Below are 23,823 nucleotides of genomic sequence, written 5' to 3'. Positions count from 1 at the left end.
ACCAATCTACTAAAACCCAGGCCCATGCTCTGCCTGTCAGTGATTACTGAACAAAGGACTTATTTGAGCAGATTTGCATTTTCTCCTCTGATATTTAACATAGACTAATGCTCTAAATACCCCCCCCCCCCCCCCAAGCAGTTGCTGCTTAGGTATAAACATCATCTGGGGAAGATTTATTAATATTTTTACCATTTAACCCTGAAAATGTGAAGTATACATTTGATAGAATGCTGGAAAATTTGTAACAAATTCACCAAAGCTGGATTATGCCCCTTTAGAGCAGGCAACTACTTCGGGGCAAAATACCCTTTGAAAAATTCATAAAATATATATGGCAGAAAAACTTCCTAGTGTATTTTTAACATGTACATTAGTGTAGGTGCCTCATTAGGTCCAGCTATTTAGATATTTATAGCACATTTTTTGATTGAAAAGTTGCTATGACATTATGCTATTATGTGTCATGTGACCTTCAAGTAAAGCATGCTGCATCTGAAGGTCACATTGCCATCTCTAGGTCTCTTAGATACCATAGGAAAGCCATAGATATGAGAGAATAACCATTGTGTTGGCATTCTCATATTAAAGAGAAAAAGAATATAAAAAGGTCCATCCATGTTGCATGTTCTAAAATAGTTTCATTGTGTTGAAGGAATGACAAGATTTACAATATAGGATTTGGAAATGGGCAGCTGTTTGGGCTTCTGTGTACTTGAAATACCTGGGCCTATTTTGAATCCCACCCCAGGTCTGATTGATCATAAAAATGTATTGAGTGTATTATGAAAGCTTTATGAATATTACAAATATCTTCACTTTATCCTAAATGCAGAAACTGCTTAGTTAGCAGGTGGTTAAAGGGGATATAAATATATCATTTTGCATAGTGAAAAAAATCAATTCTAAGCAAATTTCCCTTACAAATTAATAGCAAACTTTTTATAATTTTAAAAGTATTTTCAAATATGATTGCAATACTGAAAACAGTATTATTGCCTGCACTGCTGGTTCATACTACATGTGCATCGGAATGAAATTGCTGTAGTGACTCTCTTCCAGGCAAGACTCCATTCCCCACCTTTGCATTTCTATGATTCCTCCTGTTTACAGATTTGTTAGGCACAGAACATTCCAAGCAATGTAGGAATTAGACTCTTGGCTGGAGAAGCAACAACTCTTACATCGCTCATGGAATTAGGACAGATATATACTGCTGTCAATAGCAATTACATCTACAACACCATTATTGAAAATGTGTAATTAATGTATATTTAAAGCGTTGCTTAGTATAAAATTGTATTTTATTATACAAAATTGTATATTTAGATTTACAACCTATTTAAATAAGGGCATGGTGGGCAGGGTCAGGGTTGGCATATCAATGGGTCTGTGGATAATGAGTCAGTCTAGTACCACATTTTTCTCTGTTTCTCTTAAAATGTAATGACCAGTCTCCCATACCTCCTAATACCCACCCTCAGACGATTATGTATTATATGGTGATGATTGTTCTAATCTCTTTGACACACTTTGATTTAGAAGAAAAACCACAGGGGGCTTATTTATAAAAAGACACCCCACCCCCAAACATTATAGGGTCATTAAAGATCAATTGTACAAAATCCACTCAATTCTAGCCAATGTCTTAAAATTCTGTTTCAAAAATTGTATCAATAATATATAATAATCTAATAATAGTATCTATAATATTTTCTCTTATCCTTCTTTTAGCTATCAAGGGGCAATGTAATAAAAAAAACCATGTTCACCAGGTCTAATATCCCATAGCAACCAATCAGCAGGAAGCATTTACTGGTTTCCTGTCTGAAAACTGACATTTATTTTGTTGCTATGGGTTACTAGACCTTGTGCAAACTGCAGTTTTTATCAGATTACCATTTTATGTTTATTGTTGCTGCATTTAAGCTAGCATATTTATTATTATTATAATAATTATTATTATTAATAAGTGGGTTTTATACATTGGACATCTAGGGGCTGATTTACTAAGACACGATTTCGAATCCGAATTGGAAAAAAAAAGTTGCGCAAAGTCGCGATTTTTTTGTAGCGTTAACACTTAAAAGGCGCAAGTTTTACGAAAAAATCGCGACTTTGCGCAACTTTCGTAATGGCTACGAAAAACTCGCGTTTTTACGCAAAAATCGTAAAGACGCCGAAAAAATCGCAAAAGATACAAAAAAATCACAAAAGATACGAAAAAATCGCAAAATTTCCAATCATTACGAAAAAAACGCAATCGGACGCATTCGGCCCGTTCGTGGGTTAGTAAATGTGCCCCATAGAGTAACATATAAAGCAATCAATAACCAATACAAGAGGTGAAGAGGGCCCTGCCCAAAAGAGCTTACAATTTATATCATCTGCAAGCAATAGTCTCATTCTGAGTGTCATTGATTCATATACTGTTGTCTAACAACCCAGTCCCAGCAACATTTAAGACTTGCACCAGGAAATAAAAATCAGGTTAGGTCAGAAGGTTTCTGTCTAAAAAACATATCATACAAAAAATATTTAGTAGTTATCTACTATTATGGGGTACATGTAGTAACAGAGCTACTTGCAGCAGGGAAAAGGTTTGGTCAAAAGAGAGCACCAATAGCCCAAGAACCATAAGAAAAAATGCAAAACCAATTTGGTAACTATTCGCTATATTTTAGCTACTTGTTTAAAGCCATAACTGTCCCAGTTCCAGTGTTTTGGTGTTGTCTTTAGTTGACATGGGGGTCTACTTTGACATGAATATATTATAGTATCTAGTCATGCATTTAATCCTGATGAACAGCAACCATAAACTTCTTATTAATAATGTTTCACAGAACTGTATTTATCTCTTAAAGTGTAAAATAATGCACATTATCAGGCGATCTCAGGACTGAGTGTTTTATTATGCAGCTTGCAGTCTAGACTTTGGATGCAGTTTCCTGCTTTTTATTGCCGCCTCTCAGATAATTATAAGGCTTAGGGAGATGCCTGGAGCATGCATTGTTTGCTGGGGAATTATATGTAAAAGTACTGAAGCATTTAATTGGATATTATATATGCACAATAAGTATGTTTTTGCCTTCAAGACATATTACAATGGTGGATTCAAAGGAATAAAATCCTTTCAAATTAAGTGTGGAGTCAATCAAAATTTGGATTACTTGTAAGATTGTAGAGTGAAATTGGATTTTCGTAAGGTTTATTTCGGCATGCTACACTTTGCTTATAAAAGCAATTATAATAAACAGGGAGACCAATAAAGCAAACCTTGACACCTACGCAGTTTGAGTTAACATGTGGCTCACTGTGCCTGTCTCTTTACTGAAGCAGCTAAAACATTTTGCAGCCCACTGAACTTGCTTATCCACAGAAAGATTTGGCAGCAGGTAGACATAAAGCAGGGACCTCAAGAACAAATATCATTTAAGATTTCCTGCCAGGTTAAGGGATGTTTGGCTTGGGAAAGATATTTCATGATTTATCTGCAAACCCAGAGTGATATAGCCCATTCTTGGCTGAATTGTGGAATTAGTTAGTCTTGCATTGACACATTGGTCTGAAACATTTTTACATATTGTATATTTAAATGAGGACTCAACAAAGAATTAGGTTAGAAATGCTAAACCTTATGTTTTGGGATTTTGTACCAGTGCAAAGCCACCATAATCCTGTAACATTGGTTTATCTGACAGATGTAATCTCATTTTCTATCATTGTTTTGTTTGTTTTTAATGTCCAAAGGTACATTCCATTGGTGTCAGTTTGAATTGTTGATGGCAAAATTTTTAATTGTACTTTTAATACTTTTATTGTATAAGCACCAGAAAATGCAGGAAAAGGCAGTTTTCACATGATACAAATGTTTTGCCTTACAATAACCAACATGGGCAGGTGTTGTAGACAACTTTGAAGACATAGATCATTACTTTTATAGGGCTGCTCCGGGATAGTAGAATAGGGTTACTATATGAAATACAGCTAGGGTTGCCACCTTTTGCATCAATATCCGAACATGGGGCAGGCAATGACATCAGAAAGGTGGGGCAGTGACTTCAGGGGGCAGAGTTGTGGCTTTAAAAGGTTTTTCGGGGGGCTGCCCAGCTCAGAACTTTGCCTCCATCATTCTATCACTGGTCCCACCCCTGATGTCACTGGTCCCTTCCCTTTGTCCGATTTTAACTACAGGCAAAGGTGGCAACCCAAATTGGGAGTCTGCCCGGTTATGTTGGGGGTGTGTGGCTATGGCATCATTCCTTGCACTGTTAGTTCAAATTTGCCCAGTTTTTTTAAACTTTAAGAACCGGGAAGGATGTTTTGAATCCCGAACAGCTCCCTAAAAAAACAGGTTGAAACCAGAAATGTGGCAACCCCTAAATACAGCATCTTTAGCCAGACCAGAAAGGTCCTATTGAGGACCGTAATTCTGAATTCTTTTAAAACATTATGTCTTAAATAAACTCATGACAATTTTAAGGGTGTGCTGGCCACGGAATATTTATTGCTATATATATATATATATATATATATATATATAGCATATGTGTCATATATTTTGCTTAAAGATAACATATATTTTGCTGCTTGCATTTATATGTGTTCTCCTACCCTTACACTCCATCCCAGCAGAAGCAGCGACAAATCTGTTCCAGAACACACACAGAAGTGGAACGGTCAGAACAACTTTTTGTGGTAACACAGGCCTGCCACAAAAGTCATAAATATATGTCAATTGCCAAAGGGGTCTCGGAAGCAAACTGTAGCAGTTGCAAAAGTTTATTCAGCCCAAAAACAAAAAAAAAATGGTTTTCTTGTAAGTTTTTGGCCTGAATACATTTTTGTATCCCTTCATTTGCTAAAATGTGCTGCTGTGACTGCTTTTCCTAATTCTAGATGATATTTCATCCAAAATGTATTTCTGTTTGTGTAGGGACCCATAGGGTTAACATGCCCCTATGGCTTTAAACCCTACAACTTCCTAGTTTATGCTGTTACTGGGCAAAGACCCATGTATCCAGTTTATAGTTTTGCATATGTGCCTTATTGGTTTACAGGTTGACACCACCCTTTGCATTCCAATATAGTGTTTAGCAAAGGGGTGGGTCCTCCTCTTTGGCTGCCTCTGTATCTCAGGTGGAAGGTCCACTGAGCCTGGGATCAACAGGGCCCCAGTAAAGCCATTCCTACCCTAGAGTATCCATCTACACTCTAGTGAAGTCGGGGACAGGGACCCCATGAATGAGGACCAGTTATATAGTTATACTCAGTCGAACACTTTCTTGGAAAGTGAGATAGAGAGGGAAGGAAGAAGGAACAGATTTTGGCTCCACCAAGGAAAGTAGCTGGAAGTACCCTTCCATACGGGCACTGTTGCCTGTATGCACAGTCGGCTGTAGGACTCCCAAAGCTAGAGGTATTCAACCTGAGGACTAAGGTATTAATCCAGACTGCTTCCATAGGGGTGCCGAGCTGACCAGGTGCTTTACCTGCCAAGTCTCCCAGAGAGGTGGGATAAACCGGAGGACTCTGAGTATAATACTGCATGTTACATCTGCTTTGTGAGTATAACCCTGCATCTTGATTTGTCTGACAATAAACCCAATTGCTATTTGTTCACCTTTAAAAACCTTCTGACATCCATTTTTGCTAATTTACTCTGCACACAGCTACAGTGAGTTGTAGTTGGCTATTTATATTTAGCGAAGGCTTATCCTGTTTAACGGAGTCGCATGTACCCCATGCTGTAACCTATTCTAGCTGGTGTTGGACTGTTTTACAGCCTAATAGGGGTTACATTTGCAAATAGTATCAACAACTTTCTCACATCCAAATACTTGTAGTACCATTTCTAATCTGTTTCCTATGAGGTAAGGATATATTATATGACAAAGCAATGCCACAAGCTGTGATTTGCACTTTCATGATGAAACAGAAGAATCCATAATCAAAATGCAATATCTATTGAACAAAGAACCTTGAAATGACTCTTATTTTTAATCAGAGGAAAACCTCACATACTGTTTTATGACCAGGGGAATAAGCACACCTTACTAGCAAGCATTTCCTTTCCTGTTTCAGTGTTTTTACAGGAATCAGACAAATCCCACAGCATTAAATACATAGAGAAAAACTTAGCATGTGAATGCTAATGTGAAAGGGTATTCTCATATAGTACAAGGTAACTATAGGTCAGTTTAACAATATCTGTATGTTAATCCTAGGAGAAAGTTCAGGGGGTTTTAGACCGACTCTGATGACAACTGCTTGCATTGTCAAAGTCTTTGACAGTCAGTCTATACCTCATCTGGTTTCTTGTAATGGGATTATATACACAAAAGGAGCCCTGGGTAAGGCTATATGGGCTGTGACAGACGGGGAGATTAGTCGCCGCACGACAAATCTCCCTTGTTGCGGGCGACTAATCTCCCCGAAATGCTGAAATCGCCGAAGTTTCCTCTCAAAGCAACTTCGGCGATTTCGGCAATTTGCCGTGCCACATATGCCATCCCACCAGCGATTTACATTCTAGTCGGTGGGATGGCATTTTGGGAAGATTAGTCACCAACGACAAGGAAGATTTGCTGTGATTTGCCGGAGTTGCCTTGAGAGGAAACTTCGGCGGCTTTGGCAATCCGCGGCACTGCGTATGCCATCCCACCAATGATTTACATTCTAGCCGGTGAGATGGCATTGCAGGGAGATTAGTCGTCCGTGACAACAGAGATTTGTTGCAGCGCAAATAATCTCCCTGTGTGTCACGGCCCTAAACTTTCTGGATAACAGCTTTCCAGTAACAGATCGTATCTGAATCTTATACCTGTACTCATACTGAGGTGAACTTGCCAGCCTGTGTGCATGAAACATACATTCTTTTATACTGTTTTGTAAATGTTACAGCATAATCTTTAATGGTAGTAATGTAGTAATGATGCAAACATTTTAACAAATGCGTACTTTAAAATGCTTTGGTTGCCTAATTGCTGTTTAGTGCAAGTGGTGTCATTTAAAGTTCTGAAAGTCAAAAGGGCTCGTCTATATCAAATTCTTGCATCAAAATGTTGTGCTTGGTGCCACATAGACCTTCCTCCCTCTCATTCCAAATTGAGCGATGCTGCACCTATTAATGCCAGAATGTTATTCTTGAACCAACAAATGTATTTTTTAGTTGTAATATTACAAGAATATAATAAGAATCTGGTATATGAATAGGTGAGGACTTGGATAGAAAAATAAGTTTCAATAACAATAAAACTGTATCCTTACAGAGTAATAGTTTTTAGGCTGCTGGGGTCTGTGAATCCCTTTTGAAAGCTGCAAAAAGTTACAAAAAGAAGGCACATAATTAAAAAACTATAAAAAAATAAACAATGAAAAGTTAACTTAAATGTGAACCACCCCTTAAAGTATAAAACACAGACAAGAGGCATGGCTAGTTTGCCTTCAGTAGCCCCTTGGTGCCATCTGTTGCATTGCCCCCTTTTTAAAAATGAATGGGTCACAGTTGAACTGTGTGTAAAAATAATGTCAACTAGAAAGAGAAGTTCCAGAACAAACTTCATGTTGGTTTGAAAAACGTGAAGTCACTGAATGAAATCTGATTGGCTGTTGTTGGCTCTACCCAGTTTTTCTAACCTTGGACAACAGTTATATAGTAAAAACCACTGTGCAAAGTTTGGGGGCCCTGGTTTTAATAGTGTCTGAATGGCAGCAATTTAAATTTCCCCACTGAAAGTCAATTAGTGACATCTGATTGGCGGTTGGTGGCTCCACCCCCTTTTTCTAACCTGGTGACATCTGATTGGCGGTTGGTGGCTCCACCCCCTTTTTCTAACCTGGAACTGCAGTTACCCAGTGACTAACTGCAAAGTTTAGGGACCCTAGGATTAATAGTTAAAGAATGGCAGCAGTTTAAATTTAAATCAGTAAAAGTCAATAGGTGAATTGTGATTTTTCGAACCTTGAGTCTAAGTCACCCAATGACAAACTGCAAAGTTTGAGCACCCTGGCAGAAATATTGTGAGAATGGGAGCATTTTATATTTAAGCCAATAAAATTCAATGGATAAAATCTGATTGGCTGTCAGTGGCCCAACCCATTTTTCCTATTTTTAAACTGTAGTCCCCCAGTGACCAACTCTGCAAAGTTTGGGGACTGACAGCATTTTACACTTCACCATTGAAAGTAAATAGGTGAAATGTGATTGGCTGTTGGTTGCTCGGCCCACTATTTCTAACTTTGAACCGCAAATACCCAATGGCTAAGATTGCAAAGTTTAATTAGAATTAATAATTATAATTAATACTTTAATAATGGCATCAGTTTAAATATAAACCAGTTAAATTTAATGGGTGGAAATGGATTGGCTGTTAGTGGCTCCACCTACTTTTTAAAACTTAAAAATGCAGTCCCCTAGTGACCCTGGTGTTAATATTGTGAGAATGGCAGCAGGTTGAATTTTCCCATTGAAAGTCAATAGGTAAAGTCTGATTGGCTGTTGGTGGCTCCACCCACTTTTTCTGCCACTGAACCGCAGTTACCTGGTGCCTAACTCTGCAAAGTTTGGGGACCCTGATGTTATTACTGTGAGAATGGCAGCAGGTTGAATTTCCACCAAGTCAATAGGTAAAATCTGATTGGCTGTTCACAGCTCCGCCCACTTTTGGCATCCAACAATCATCATAAAGAAACGCAAGAGTTTCAGAGCTGATATCCCTTGTGTTTGCCTGCACCTGGGCTGATTTAGTGGTTCTGGTTGCAGGCAAAGAAGAAGGCTGATGCCAGAGGAGGGGATGATTTTCAGCCCCTGTTTTTCTGCAGTGCCATGTGGCATCAGCCTCACAGCAGCCCCTCTGGCATTTGCCAGAATCTACAAATTGCAAGGCCAGGCCTGTTCTTGTAACTATCATTTCTTAGCTTGTATTGTCATACTGAATCTTGTAGCTAAATTTATTGTACATACAGTAGCCATCACTACTTGCATTAAAGAAAACATATAATCTCCCACACAAAATGTGGTGTCACTTTGCTTTGTACATCCATTTTGTTTCCTTTGAGCAATGAAGTGTTATGAGGCATGTTGCAGTCCATAAATTAAGGTGCCTCTCTAATGCTCTCCTCTCTGGATGGTAAAACTGAAACACTGTCGGACAGACTGTAAATCTTGTCGCCTTCATTCAATTAGTTGAAATGTAAAATAAAGTGTTTGATCATAAATAGCTTGTGCAGAACTCTATTTCATTTCTATCAGTGGCAGCCTCAATTAATGTAAAGCAGTAATTAAAAATAAGCTCCTGGAAATAAATAAAGGGTGTAATGTTGCCTCAGTCTAAGACGATTAAAATTCATGTGCTATAGTAAAGTGTGTATCTTGTGTTAGCAGGCAATTCTGCTAAAGTGGCAGGCTGTTCTATGAAAATTCTACTAGTAGCTCTGATATTCTCATTACCCCAGTTAAAATACCATCTGAGCTGCTGGATGGATTTAGAAGATTGTATAAACCTTTTGAAAAAATAAATGTAATATTGTTCAGGGTTTTCTAAGCATTAACTATTTTTTTCCCATTTCAAAGTTATTAAGCTGTTTACCAACCTCTAATACAGGTATGGGACCTGTTATCCGCAAACCTGATATCCAGAAAGCTGCAACTTACTAAAGGACCATCTCCCACAGACTCCATTTTAATCAAATAATTCAGATTTTTAAGAATGATTTCCTTCATCCCTGTAAAAAATAAAACAGTATTTTGTACTTGATGGTAACTAAGATACAATGGGCCTGATTCACTAAAGGGCGATAAAACTTGCGCTATTCTTATTGTGCGCTAAAATTTTTACCGCCGCTTAATTTTGGCGATTTTTCGCACGATTCACTATAAGCATACTTGCGCTTTTTACGCGCGATATTGCAAGCGTTATTTAACTCGCGAAAGACTATTTCAATGCGGTATTTGCCTGTACATGCGCTAAATTACGCGAATAATCACCGAATATGAATGGTAGCATAGAAATAGTGTATAAAAATTGTCGAAGCATATAAATGGTGTATATAAATATTAGCCACATATAAATAGTAGATGCTTATAAATAGTAGCCACTAGTGATGAGCAAATGTGTTCTGGTCTCTTTAGTGAAAAATTAGCAAATCTTTCGAAAGATCCCCGAAACGGCAAAAATGTTGTGCGGGCAAAAAAATTGTTGCCCGTGACTATTATTTTTTGACACTTGTATCAATTTTTGGATGTGCGGTGAATTTTTGCGTGGCGAATTTTTTCATGCGTTTTGCCATTGGCGGAACGCATGAAAAAATCCGCCGTGAAAAAATTCAACGCACGTCCAAAAATTTGCTGCGAATCCATGCCTGGCGAAACATTTCATCACTTGTAGCCAAATAGAAATAGTCGCGCAAATGAATGCACGCCATGTTAGCCATACACGCCAATACTTGCGGAAAATTACTGTATTAAAAATGAACATTTCGCTGCAAACTGGCGGCTGCGTCACTCTGGGGGAAACACAGACTTGAATAAATAACACTGTAAGTCCATATTTCATTGCAAAAAATCATTTACTGTACTTTTGTATAATTTTTCGCCTGCCTGTAGTAGGTGTTAATTTTCGTATAGCCGAATGCGATATTTAGCGCGCAAAAGTTATAGTGAATCATGCGATCGTATTCTTTTCAGCGCGGAAATTAACGCAAAACGGTAAAACTAGTGCGAGAAATACCCCATGCGAAAATGGCGATTTTTCGCACGCGATAATACTATGGTGAATCGCGCGCAAGTTATTTTGCGTTTTTTAACGCGAAAAAGCGTGCAATCATTTTTATCGCCCTTTAGTGAATCAGGCCCAATGAATCCTTATTGGAGGCAAAACAATCTTATTGGGTTTATTTAATGTTTAAATTATTTTTTAGTGGACTTCAGGTATAGAGATCCAAATTATGGAAAGACCCCTTATCCAGAAAACCCCAGGTCCCAGGCATTCTGGAAAATTGTTTCGATGTTGCTCTGCTCAGCAGTTAACAGCTTAATTGCTTTAAAACAAAACACAAAAAGTAATGTAAATTGCAAATGTGCTTAAAAAAGCACCCTGAGCAATATGACATTTATTTTCAATGGTTTACGTATTCTTTAAGAAAAATTTGCTGATGTATTGCTATGGGCAATAGCATGGTACAATTTATTTGGTAAATGAACCTGTGTATCTATAATGACTACCTAAATCCTCAAAGAATACACCCAATTCAATAAAATTTATATATATATATAGTGTACAAACACAGTCTAATTAGACAATTTATAAAAGAGATCAAAGTTAAAGACAAAAATCTTTACCTAAAAAAGGTGTTGACCTGGGTGTATATACCCCAGGTCCCTCGCCAAATATTTCAAATGCTAGAACACATGCAGTGAAGATCACATAAATATACACACACTCACCGATGCCGAAATTTGGTTCGGGTGCTTGGAGCCCTGAACCCGTAGCCCAAGGGAGCAAACTCAAATCTCTGATGAAAGCGGCTCGCAAAGCACCATGGTCAGCCAGAGAATGGATAAAACTCGAACTTTATTTACATTCTTAAAAACCCAGAACGCCTGACGCGTTTTGTGCGTGCCCGCACTTAATCATAGGCATACATTCTGAGACAGTAACATGGTATATAAAGCCTATCAATTAATGACATCATGATGTCCTTAATTGATAGGCTTTATTTACCATGTTACTGTCTCAGAATGTATGCCTATGATTAAGTATGGGAACGCACGAAACGCGTCAGGCGTTCTGGGTTTTTAAGAATGTAAATAAAGTTCGAGTTTTATCCATTCTCTGGCTGACCATGGGGCTTTGCGAGCCGCTATTTATAATGACTAAACATAAAATGCATGTTGGGCAATTCACCTGTTGCAAAACTCCAGTCTAGATCAGTGCTTGTCAGGTTAGAACAAGGACAAACATAACTTTACTGATGGAAAGAATGACCCTGTAAAACATAATAATCGTGGTTAAATAAGATAAAACAATTTCCATGTCTGGCAAAACCTGGTCCCGGGCAAATACTGTAAATTATACAGAAAGGTACAGAAAGGTACCATTGCAAAGAAGAAGACCTCTGGGCACACAGTTGTTTTGCCATCATATATACTATTTATTGAACTGCAAATTAATCAGCTGCACCTATACTAATAATAGGCTATGTATACATTTAATTGAATGTTTATGAAGCAACTGTTTATACTAACTGCCAACTTGTTGGCAAATCTTGGCTGGGAAGAGCAGAATAAGAGTTCTGCCACCTCAGTTGTTTTCCAGCTCAGTGTATAAGATGTTATCTCTCTCAGAGAATATACTATAACACACAAAGTTCCAAATGACACAACAAAACAGAACTATATGACAACAGCTCAACCTTTATGCAGAAATGTTTCCAAACAATCTATGCCTTGGTAGATCTAATATCTTCCTGTGACAATTGCATAATAATCATAAAATTAGTTATTTCAGGGGAAGTATGTCACCTGCCAGAATACTCAGTACCCCACCTCACATCCCCAAACCACTGGCAAATTGGTGACAGCCCATTAAAGGGCATAGAGGTTGTGGTTATGGTATGATTCTTCCACCCCTGTTCAATTATTTTAACATTTGAATCACAGCTGCTAAGAGGGTAAGGGAAGTAGAGCTGGAAAAAAATTGCCTTCTCCCATATTTATACCAATGTCATGTGTTTCAAACCTGTTTTTTTACCTTTTGTGATGATACAGTTGAGTACAGGTATGGGATCTGTTAAGTCGAAACCTGTTATCCAGCATGCTCTGAATTACGGGAAGGTCATCTCCCACAGACCCCACTTTAATCAAATAATTTGATATTTTAGATGTTATTTCCTTTTTCTCAGTAGTAATAAAACAATACCTTGATATTAAGAAGACAGCATGAATCAATATTGGTGCCAAAACAACCCTATTGAGCTTATTTATTGTTTAAATTATTTTTAGTAGACTTAACATATGTTGATCCAAATCATAGAAAATTTCTTTATCCAGAAAACTCCATGTCCCAAGCATTCCCATACCTGTAATACTTCACATACTTTAGTCTCAATAGCAACTAGATACATTGAGGGGTTATGGTATAATTCCTCCATAAAAAGTGGCAAAACTATGGTCATTTTAATTGTAATATAGCAGGTACAGTTGAAAAAGAAAAATGCTTATTGGGATCAACCCAAGTCATTAGATATTATTGTGCTTAGATTGTACTGGTAGCTATAACCTATGCCCTCAGGGATAGATGTGTTCCCATAGGCCCAGTTGTCGTGTCTATAGTTTATATAAGGGCACATATTTTTTCCTCTTTAGACTCCTCTTCAGGAGGACTGGGGAATCTGGAGCATTAGGCCTCAGGATGTTCTGTGCCCTAAGGAAAGGAGAACCCTTGGCAAAGTCAGGAAAATGAACCCTGTGAATGAGTTATAGATGGTGGATAGCAGATCCTGTATTAGCACCCAAGTTGATATAATGTGGGTTTGGTTCCCAGGTTGTACTCAAGTGTAGGGACTCAAGTGGGTAGCAAGAGCCGTGTGTAATCCTATGTAACACATTTGAGGCAGTCGAAAACACTGGGAGACAAGACCAGCAGTGGTGTAAGTAAACCCCAAAAGGACTTGGAATGTAAGTACCTGAAATATTTTATATACTGAGAAGTATTTGCTACTTGGTAATAAATAGTTAACCATTAGTCCACTGCCCTTTATTGGTTTAAACACTGTGTATGTTGATAGTTACAGTTCAGGTACCTCTTACCCATTCCTACACCTTTGCAAGGTCTTGCAAGAGAGAGAATCATAAATGTCTGAGAGCAGCTGGAAAATAGGCAATATAGCCAACAAAGGGTTACACTTCTATGAACTACAATCACTTGTGACAACAGGCATTATCTGCCTCCGACCCAACCAATAGGCTAAGAGACAAACCATTAGACACAAAATAAAATAATCTGATTGGATAGGTGCTATAATCCGTTCTATAATGATAATCAGCCAAAAACATTTTCCAACACATCCAACAACTTTAGGTTGTTTGAATCAATACAAAAAGGGCAGATGTAGTACAGGTTGGTCAAAACTTGGCCAAGCCAGCTATAATAATCTATCTTAATGTAGGGGTTTACCAAAAACGGGCCCTTAGGACAGGAACCCCTAGGACAGACCACAGGGTGGTGCTGGGACACAGGGACACTGGGATGACTGGGTGCTATATAGTTAATGGGGAGGACCCCTGTAGTTTGGGTTATGACCACAAGGTGGTACACAGGCCCATATAAATGACGCAGCCATGTGCTGTGGGGGTTGGTTGGTCTAGGGACTGCTCCAGTAATGGAGTGGGTGCCCTGGGCACAGTTCTGATATAGGAGTTTTGTAATAGATCGCTCTAGGAGTGATATGTAGAGTAGCGAGTTTAGAATGGGCGGACATGGCCCCTCCAGGAGTAGTAAGCGAGGTTAAGACCTCCCGGCAATACATCAGCCGGAGTGCAGGGAATTAAGAGGCTAGGGAAGGTGTACCAAGGCACCACCAGTCCAGGAGGCCGGATCTGAGGATGCCCTATGAGAGTACCGGTGTGGGTCCCTGTGGGGTAACGTCCTAGCGTGAGTACCGGGGGAACTCTATGGTAGAGTGTCTTGCCGTGAGTACCGGGGAGAGCCCCTAGATGGGAACACATGTCGGGAGTACCGTTGGGTAGGCCAACAGGAGATGGTACTCAATGAGATGTATGGAGATATACCCTGCACTGTATACTATGGTTACGCTGCTCCTGGAGAGGTGTCCGTCCAATAAACCTTTTCATTTACTTCATTCATATACCCGTGTGGTGAGATCTATTAGTCCGGAGGGGCACATCAACCTATGCAGTTCCCAGGGGGTAGGAAATAAGTCCATACCACTATCCCTGGGTGGAGGCACGCCATTGCTGGGAAACGCCTGTCCCCATAGTAAGCGGGGCTCAGGGCTCCTGTAGCGCCAAGTAAAGCAGTAGTACCACAGTATCTGCACAGGTGGGCTACATTTGGAGGCACTGCTGAGATGAGAGCAGGAACTTTTTGCCAGACCGGGCTCTAAAGGAACTGAGGCCTAGTGTGTCTGTGAAACCCTTTTCCCGACCGGATTAGATTTGGGCCCTCCTGATCCGCATCCCCAGGTGGGATTTGGCGCGAAAAGAGGAGCAAGGGCGCTCCTAGCCAATAGGATTGCAGGAAGATTGGCGCCAAGGGAGAGCCGGGGAATACCCGTGAGATTTAGGCGGGCCAGAAGGGAAAGTACCTGATTTGCATACCGACCGCCCCGTGAGGGTCAGCGGCCAATAGGACACGTTAGAAAGTGCGCACAGGGCTGAGGAAGTGACGTTGCTAGCTGATGTCACAGCGGCCATTTTGGGACTTTCTCAGTTGGCAGTGAGTCGTGAGAGTAAGCTCCTCTACAACTCCACAGCAAGCATGTCGATTAAGTCCGGAAGTGAAAGAGGGAGTGAGACACCCATGCTTTCTAGACCGGAAGTTGGTAGCCTGTACGATGCCAATATTCGTTACGTGTGGCTAGGATCTTTTGTAGAGAAGCCCTCGCCGTTGGGAGAATTCCTCATGGTGCCCATATGTGGTGACTGTGGGGCCGAGGTCCATTCAGCTCTAAAACAGGCCCTGGGCCGATGCCCAAGCTGTGGACACAGAGGTTGGATGGGACCTTTGAGAGAGGACAAGCTCAATGATGGATACAGAACCACGCTGGCAATGTTGACGACTCTAAATACCAACCAGTCAAGTCCAGCCGTATACGGGCGATACCTAGGGGACGGCGATCTTACCCTGGTGTCCGGACCACTACAGTTGTATCCCTGGAAGGTGGAGATCTCGGGGTCCGTAGCCTCCGGGGATTGTGAAATGTCTAAGGGACAGAGACTCTTATGGGGACTTTCACCAAGACTATGGAGGGTGGGAATGTTTTTATGTCTCATTCTTCCTTTTCAGTCATCCATTGTACCCTGGCAGTCTCCTGGAGGAGCTGTGAAGCGTGATGTGAAAACAACATGGTAAATGTATTGTATTTAGTAGAATGTGTGTCAGCCAGGAGGTGACAATTTTCTTGTAGGGGGAGAATGTAGGGGTTTACCAAAAACGGGCCCTTAGGACAGGAACCCCTAGGACAGACCACAGGGTGGTGCTGGGACACAGGGACACTGGGATGACTGGGTGCTATATAGTTAATGGGGAGGACCCCTGTAGTTTGGGTTATGACCACAAGGTGGTACACAGGCCCATATAAATGACGCAGCCATGTGCTGTGGGGGTTGGTTGGTCTAGGGACTGCTCCAGTAATGGAGTGGGTGCCCTGGGCACAGTTCTGATATAGGAGTTTTGTAATAGATCGCTCTAGGAGTGATATGTAGAGTAGCGAGTTTAGAATGGGCGGACATGGCCCCTCCAGGAGTAGTAAGCGAGGTTAAGACCTCCCGGCAATACATCAGCCGGAGTGCAGGGAATTAAGAGGCTAGGGAAGGTGTACCAAGGCACCACCAGTCCAGGAGGCCGGATCTGAGGATGCCCTATGAGAGTACCGGTGTGGGTCCCTGTGGGGTAACGTCCTAGCGTGAGTACCGGGGGAACTCTATGGTAGAGTGTCTTGCCGTGAGTACCGGGGAGAGCCCCTAGATGGGAACACATGTCGGGAGTACCGTTGGGTAGGCCAACAGGAGATGGTACTCAATGAGATGTATGGAGATATACCCTGCACTGTATACTATGGTTACGCTGCTCCTGGAGAGGTGTCCGTCCAATAAACCTTTTCATTTACTTCATTCATATACCCGTGTGGTGAGATCTATTAGTCCGGAGGGGCACATCAACCTATGCAGTTCCCAGGGGGTAGGAAATAAGTCCATACCACTATCCCTGGGTGGAGGCACGCCATTGCTGGGAAACGCCTGTCCCCATAGTAAGCGGGGCTCAGGGCTCCTGTAGCGCCAAATAAAGAAGTAGTACCACAGACTACAGCAAAGGTGGGCTACATTAAGATAAAACTAAGAATCACGTATATGAGGCACAGTATAGTTTAAAATCCATAAAGGGAAGTATAAATAAAAATTGCAACTAAAACAATTTTTTCAAAAGTGTTCTGTTTTTGCACTTTTTAAATTGAATCTTTGTTTCAAAACCCCTATTTGGGTTTGTGGCCATTTGGATGTTCTTTAACAGTGTTTCCTTAATCTTTAGGGGACTCAAATTAAGCCAATGAATCAGCTTCATGACTTGAAAATCTGAGATTATTATATATTACTATTTTCTACTGTAGGACCAAATGTCACATTATGAAAGAGGATTATGGGGCCCATTCTTAATAGCATGGGGATCTCTGATTTTTCACAACCCCATCTAAATGACAGAAGCAGGACAAGGTAGGGAATTAGTGATGCCCTCATTACTTATCAGTTAATCACCTACACTGCTGTTTAAAAATGCTCTCACGTGGCGAGTATACAAAGGAAATGGTCTTCTTCCATGGGCATCACAGAATTGCTAAGGCTGTTCCAAAAATGCTGGAGTGTTATCTACAGTAGAGAAGTACAGTTTGTAGAGACTTACTATTGTGGAATTCCTGCAGTAACTCATTTACTAAATCTTGGCTAAGAGCCACTGTAACCTCAGTCACCTTCATACTAAGAACTGCATGATGAAAGATTCCTGTTAGATGGTCCTACAGTATGGGATCTGCCTGAATCCATTGGGGATACACAACAAGAACGCCACACTGTGCTTTAAGGCTCAGCCACAGTTTTTGTCTTTTTGAAAGCAGGACCTAGTAAACATGACACCCTAGTCAAGGGGTGCCACCATTACTTTTCCTTCTTCCCCTGCCTTTTGAGCCTTTTACACCTGCCCTACTTGCCTCAGTCCCCACACATTCAGATGAATCTTTTACCTTCCCACATGCTCAATGGGAAGAGATAGTGCTACACTTAGCAAGCTAAGCAGAGCAACCATTTTCCATACAGGGAGTGCACTGGAGCTGATGGGTTTACCTGAGTGCAGGGACAGAGGCAAATAGGGGGTTAGTGATCCTAATAATGCGTCCGAGCGTCCTGCCTCTGCTGCTGACCCCCAGTTCCAGCTTTTGGCTTCTTGGCATTCTGAGTTAACCATTATGCTGGAATGGTTTTAAAAGGGGGCCAGCATCTTGTTCAAGAATTTAGATTATACCCTCTTACTATGGTTATAGTTCTTTAGAGAAAATAGACAAAGAATCCACTCCAATATATGTTTATTAAAGTGAGTATATATTGAGCACTGAATCAAGTGACTGATACATGGTCATGCACAGGCATAGGCAATAGTGATGAGCAAATCTTTTCGCCAGGCATGGATTAGCAGCGAATTTCCGCATTTCGCCATTGGCAAATTTTTTTTGATGCAAGGTTGCATCAAATTGGGCGCAGTCACGTTGAAATTGACATGGGCGTATCACAACGGGTGTCATAGCGTCACGAAAGTTGCGCAGGGCACCACTGTTTCGTTAACTTTCCGGTTGTTTCGGCCAAACAGGACAAATTTGCTTATCACTAATAGGCAACTACTAGCATGTAACCAACTGGTTAGATACCAGAAAGACTCACCTGTACACCTTCTCCTTTAAGGGCAACAACACAGGGGCAAACCCCCCCAAAAATGCCTTAGTTTTCACCAGTGTGAATTGCCACATATAGACTGCTTGATAATATAACTTTGAGTATAACTTATAATGCAAGTCTTGCAGGAACCCCGCTCTGTAGTCAGCTCACAGCACTCATACACAGTGTATAAAACTCCATGTCCACAATCACACACATATAAAATAATGGCAAAACCCAAGATAATCAGTTTTATACACCTGTTCATACACTTCACCTTTTATTTTATATTTTAAAAGAATTGTTTGTTTTTTTAGAGCGATGCATCCCCTTCCATTTCTAAGCCTTAGGGGCTGATTTACTAACCCACGAATCTGACCCGAATTGGAAAAGTTCCGACTTGAAAACAAACATTTTGCGACTTTTTCGTATGTTTTGCGATTTTTTCGGATTCTTTACGAATTTTTCGTTACCAATACGATTTTTGCGTAAAAACGCGAGTTTTTCGTAGCCATTACGAAAGTTGCGTAAAATCTGGCGATTTTTCGTAGCGTTAAAACTTGCGCAAAAAAGTTGCGCTTTTTTCGTAGCGTTAAAACTTACGCGAAACTTTGCACCTTTTAAGTTTTAACGCTACGAAAAATGCGCAACTTTTTGCGTAAGTTTTAACGCTACGAAAAAAGCGCAACTTTTTACGCAACTTTCATAAAGGCTACGAAAAACTCGCGTTTTTACGCAAAAATCGTATTGGTAACGAAAAATTCGTAAAGAATCCGAAAAAATCGCAAAACATACGAAAAAATCGCAAAATACCGATCATTACGAAAAAAACGCAATCGGACTCATTTCAACCCGTTCGTGGGTAAGTAAATCAGCCCCTTAGGGTTACAACATGTTCTATACACACAAAAGGCACTATTTTACTATCTACTTAGGTGCACTTTCATGACAAATGATTATTGCTCAAAAATTCCCAATGGCATTTTTTGAGTGATAATTGTCTTTCATGAAAAGTGACCAAGTATTTCTCAAATATACAGGACCCATTTTAATATTAAAAATTGCAAGGATAACTAGAAAGGGAAGTTTGAGAACAAACTTCATGTTGGTTTGAAAAACGTGAAGTCACTGAATGAAATCTGATCTGTCGTTGGCTCCGCCCACTTTCTCTGACCTTGGACAACAGTTATATAGTAAAAACCACTGTGCAAAGTTTGGGGACCCTGGTTTTAATAGTGTCTGAATGGCAGCAACTTAAATTTCCCCACTGAAAGTCAACGAGTGACATCTGATTGGCGGTTGGTGGCTCCACCCCCTTTTTCTAACCTGGAACTGCAGTTACCCAGTGACTAACTTTGCAAAGTTTAGGGACCCTAGGATTAATAGTTAAATAACGGCAGCAGTCTAAATTAAAAACCAATAAAAGCCAATAGGTAAATTGTGATTGGCTGTTAATGGCCCAACCCAATTTTCCTATTTTTGAACTGCAGTCCCCCAGTAACCAACTTTGCAAAGTTTGGGGACTCAGGCATAAAAATTGTGGGACTGACAGCATTTTACCCTTCACCATTGAAAGTAAAAAGGAGAAATGTGATTGGCTGTTGGTGGCTCCACCCACTTTTTCTACCTGAATGACAAATACATAGTGACTAACTTTGCAAACTCTAACAACCCTGGAATTAATACTTAAATAATGGCATCAGTTTAAATATAAAACAATTAAATTTAATGGGTGGAAATGGATTTGCTGTTGGTGGCTCCGCCCACTTTTTCTAACCCTGAATACATAGTCAGCCAGTGGCTGACTGTGCAAAATTTGAGAACCCTGACAGAGAAAGGCAGCATTTTATATTTAAACCAAAAAAAAAATCAATAGGTGAAGTCTGATTGGCTGTTGGTGGCTCCACCCACTTTTTAAAACCTTAAAATGCAGTCCCCTAATGACCCTGGTGTTAATACTGTGAGAATGGTAACAGGTTGATCTTCCCCATTGAAAATCAATAGATAAAATCTGATTGGCTGTGGTGGCTCCAGCCACTTTTTCTACCTCTGAATCACAGTTACCTGGTTACTAGCTCTGCAAAGTTTGCATGCACCGCGACAGTGTCTTTTAAATCTTTATGAGTGCTAGGATCATCATTAAAAGTACATTTCCTTTCCTTGGGCTTTATGTAAGTATAATATCTATGGCCACCTTCACCGTGCATTTTATTTAATCTTGGTTTTTAGTGTCATGACTAAACATGCACTTTTGTGACCCTGTTGTTTCCCAGTACAGGTAGTTCCAAATTATGGGAAGGCCATCTCCCATAGACTCCATGTTAATCAAATAATTCATATTTTTAAAATGATTTCATTTCTCCTTGTAATAGTAAAACAGTACCTTGTACTTGATCACAACGAAGATAGAATTAATCCTTATTGGAGGCAAAAACAATCATACTGGGTGTAATCAATGTTCAAATGATTTTTAGCAGACTTATAGTATTGATTAAGTATTGAGATCCTACTTACAGAAATACCTCTTATCCAGAAAACCCAAGGTCCCAAGCATTCTGGATAACAGGTCCCATACCTGTATAAGCTATTTGATTGTGAATTTTCAGGGCACTTTGATAATGTGAGCATGTAGCAGAAGGCTACACTTTGGGCCCAGAGGCAAATATGAGGCATAATGTATCCGTGTATTGAAGCTGTGGGAAGGCATGTGTTTTTAGACACTTCTTTTATATTCATGTCAAGATCTTTGTTCAGTAACTTATTCACTGTTCTCTATTTGTCACTGGGCTACATATACACACAATACACACATATACACACTAAAATGATCCCAGTCCCAGCACTCATCTGCCCAGTGCTAAGATACTTAGATGCACCAACTCCTTTGCTGGAGTGATTCTTGTGATCTCCTTTAATGGCTGCTCTCTATGTAGCTCCTGAGTAATTCCAACAATTTATAGCTTTTATTTTTGTCACTTGCAATATAGTATTCCCCATGTCACATTTTGTCTGCCAACTCCCAGTTATATATGGAGGTGATAAAAGTGTGCTAATGTTTTATCAGGACTTGGGATCATTTGTAGACTAAGCTTAAGGCTAGAACAGCTGTTTGCTAAATGGCACAATGTCGTTGCTGCTTTGCATAGCAAGGCGTTGATCTCCCTTCATGTCGGCACCAATTTAGCACTAACAACACAATCATATTCTCTAGTCCATTTATTTATTTATATATTTTGCATAATGACAGACTTCAAAGACACCGCAGGTTGCAGACATGATGTAGAGCTTAGGAGCTTTTTTATTAAACATGCTATTTCATGTGTTGTTTTTACAGCTATGCAAATCTATTGATAAACTGCAGCTTTCCAGCTCTTGTTGGATCACAACTTCAAGCATGGCTCAAAAGCCTTCAAAATCAGCTGGAGGCCCACACACTGCCATCCTTCCTATGATTTCTGTGCAGAGGGATTCCAGTTTGTTGGGGTTCTGCTGTTACAATAGCAGTACTCCCATTTGGAACTTATACCAAACACAATACAGGTATAGGATCTATTATTCAGAATGCTCGGGACCCGGGCTTTTTCAAATAAGCAATCTTTGGATTTCCATATCTTAAGTCTGCTAAAAATATTTAAACATAAAATAAACCCAACATGATAATGGATAATGAATCCCTTTACCTATACTAACTAAACTGGGTAAGTTTCATAGTTTTTAATTTCATGCCAGATCCTGGGCATCTGCTTGGAAAAATATCTGATTAGTTGCTGTGGGGGAATAGACCAGGCCAGCTTTGTGCCCTTTATTACATTACCCTGTATATCATTATAAGTTCTTCTCTGTAGAATAGTGATAAGCGAATCTGTCCCATTTAGCTTCGTCGAAAAATGTAAAGTTTAAAAAAAGGTTGTGAAACGGCAAAAAAATTCTTGAAACACAGAAAATGATGCATGTCAAAAAAATTGTCTTGTGCACCATTATTTTGACACACGATAATTTTTTGACACAAATCCATCACTACTGCTGAAGCCCCGAGGCCGCCCCTGTGGGTGTCCCACCGTGCGCATGCGTGAACGCGCCCCCAGTGTGCATGCGCGAACGCGCCCCCCCCCCAGTGCGCATGCGCAACACGCCATCTCCTCATTGCGCATGCGCGAACGCTCCTTTAAACTCCCATACGGAGCAGTGGGGAGAGGTCCCGACTGCTCCATATGGGAGCCAAATTTAAAAATTTTCCTTGTGGCGGGGCGGCATGCTGCCCCTAAACTTCTGCCGCCCTAGGCCCGGGCCTTTATGGCCTCTCCACAAATCCGGGCCTGCTGAAGCCCTGCAGTGCTGGATACCCTGCAAGGAAAATCTAAGAAGGGGTTCCCTCCCTTCCCCCTGCTTAAGGTAGGAGAAGGGCAGACCCCATGTTCTAGGCTCCCCTGTCGCTCGGGCCCCCCCTCCGGACCTGCTGTATATATAATAATGCCACTGAACCCCTGTAAAGAACCACTCCACTGTTTATTGTTCCTGGGTCCTCTGCATTCCTTCTTGTCATTGTTCTTTCCCTGTGCTTCCTGTACCAGTTCTTCACCCATGGTGTTTCCTCATGTCTTGTCACTGTCTCATGATACAGATGTCCTGGTCCTGATTCCAGTCTGCCTTCTATCTGGTCTTAAACTCTATGTCCTTCTAAGGGCCACCTAAGGGCTCTGGCACACGAGGGAGTTTAGTCGACAAATCTCCCTTGTTGCTGGCGACTAAACTCCCCGATATGACATTCCACCGGCGAAAATGTAAATCGCCGGTGGGATGGCATACGCGGCGGCGCGATTTGCAGAGAGAGGCAACTTCGGAGATCGCGCCACCGCGTATGCCATCCCACCAATGATTTACATTTTTGCCGGTGGGATGTCATATCATATATGTACTACAAAGGGGGAAAGTTTGCTACTGCAAAAATAACTCATAGAAACTTAGCAGATAGCATTTACTTTCAGTGGTTTGAAAACAAACATTTAATTGGTTGCTATTTGTTACTAAAAATGAAGCAACTTTTATTACATTACAGTTAGTTCCCTTTAATATGATCACATGCCAGTATTACACCTTAATTACTCTTTCTTCTGCATCATTGTTCCCATGGGAAATGTTCGATTTACATGCTGTGAGCTGTG

The 23,823-nt window shown here is 40.5% G+C and overlaps 1 protein-coding gene across 3 annotated transcripts in view; it reads left to right on the top strand.

Moving 5' to 3' along the window:
• Positions 1-23,823, top strand: part of lipc (lipase, hepatic type) — a 70,134-nt gene that overhangs the window by 3,886 nt on the left and 42,425 nt on the right. The window contains exon 2 of one of the 3 annotated variants that reach the window (XM_031897606.1): positions 5,466-5,564. Within the exon in view, the coding sequence (XP_031753466.1) occupies positions 5,549-5,564 (16 nt within the window). The 5' untranslated portion in view covers positions 5,466-5,548. 3 annotated transcript variants of the gene reach the window in all.

This window comes from Xenopus tropicalis, chromosome 3 (genome assembly GCF_000004195.4).
Source record: "Xenopus tropicalis strain Nigerian chromosome 3, UCB_Xtro_10.0, whole genome shotgun sequence".
Classification (NCBI taxonomy): Eukaryota; Metazoa; Chordata; class Amphibia; order Anura; family Pipidae; genus Xenopus; species Xenopus tropicalis.
Note: the sequence above shows the minus strand (reverse complement) of the source record. Positions and strands in the feature narration are given on the sequence as shown.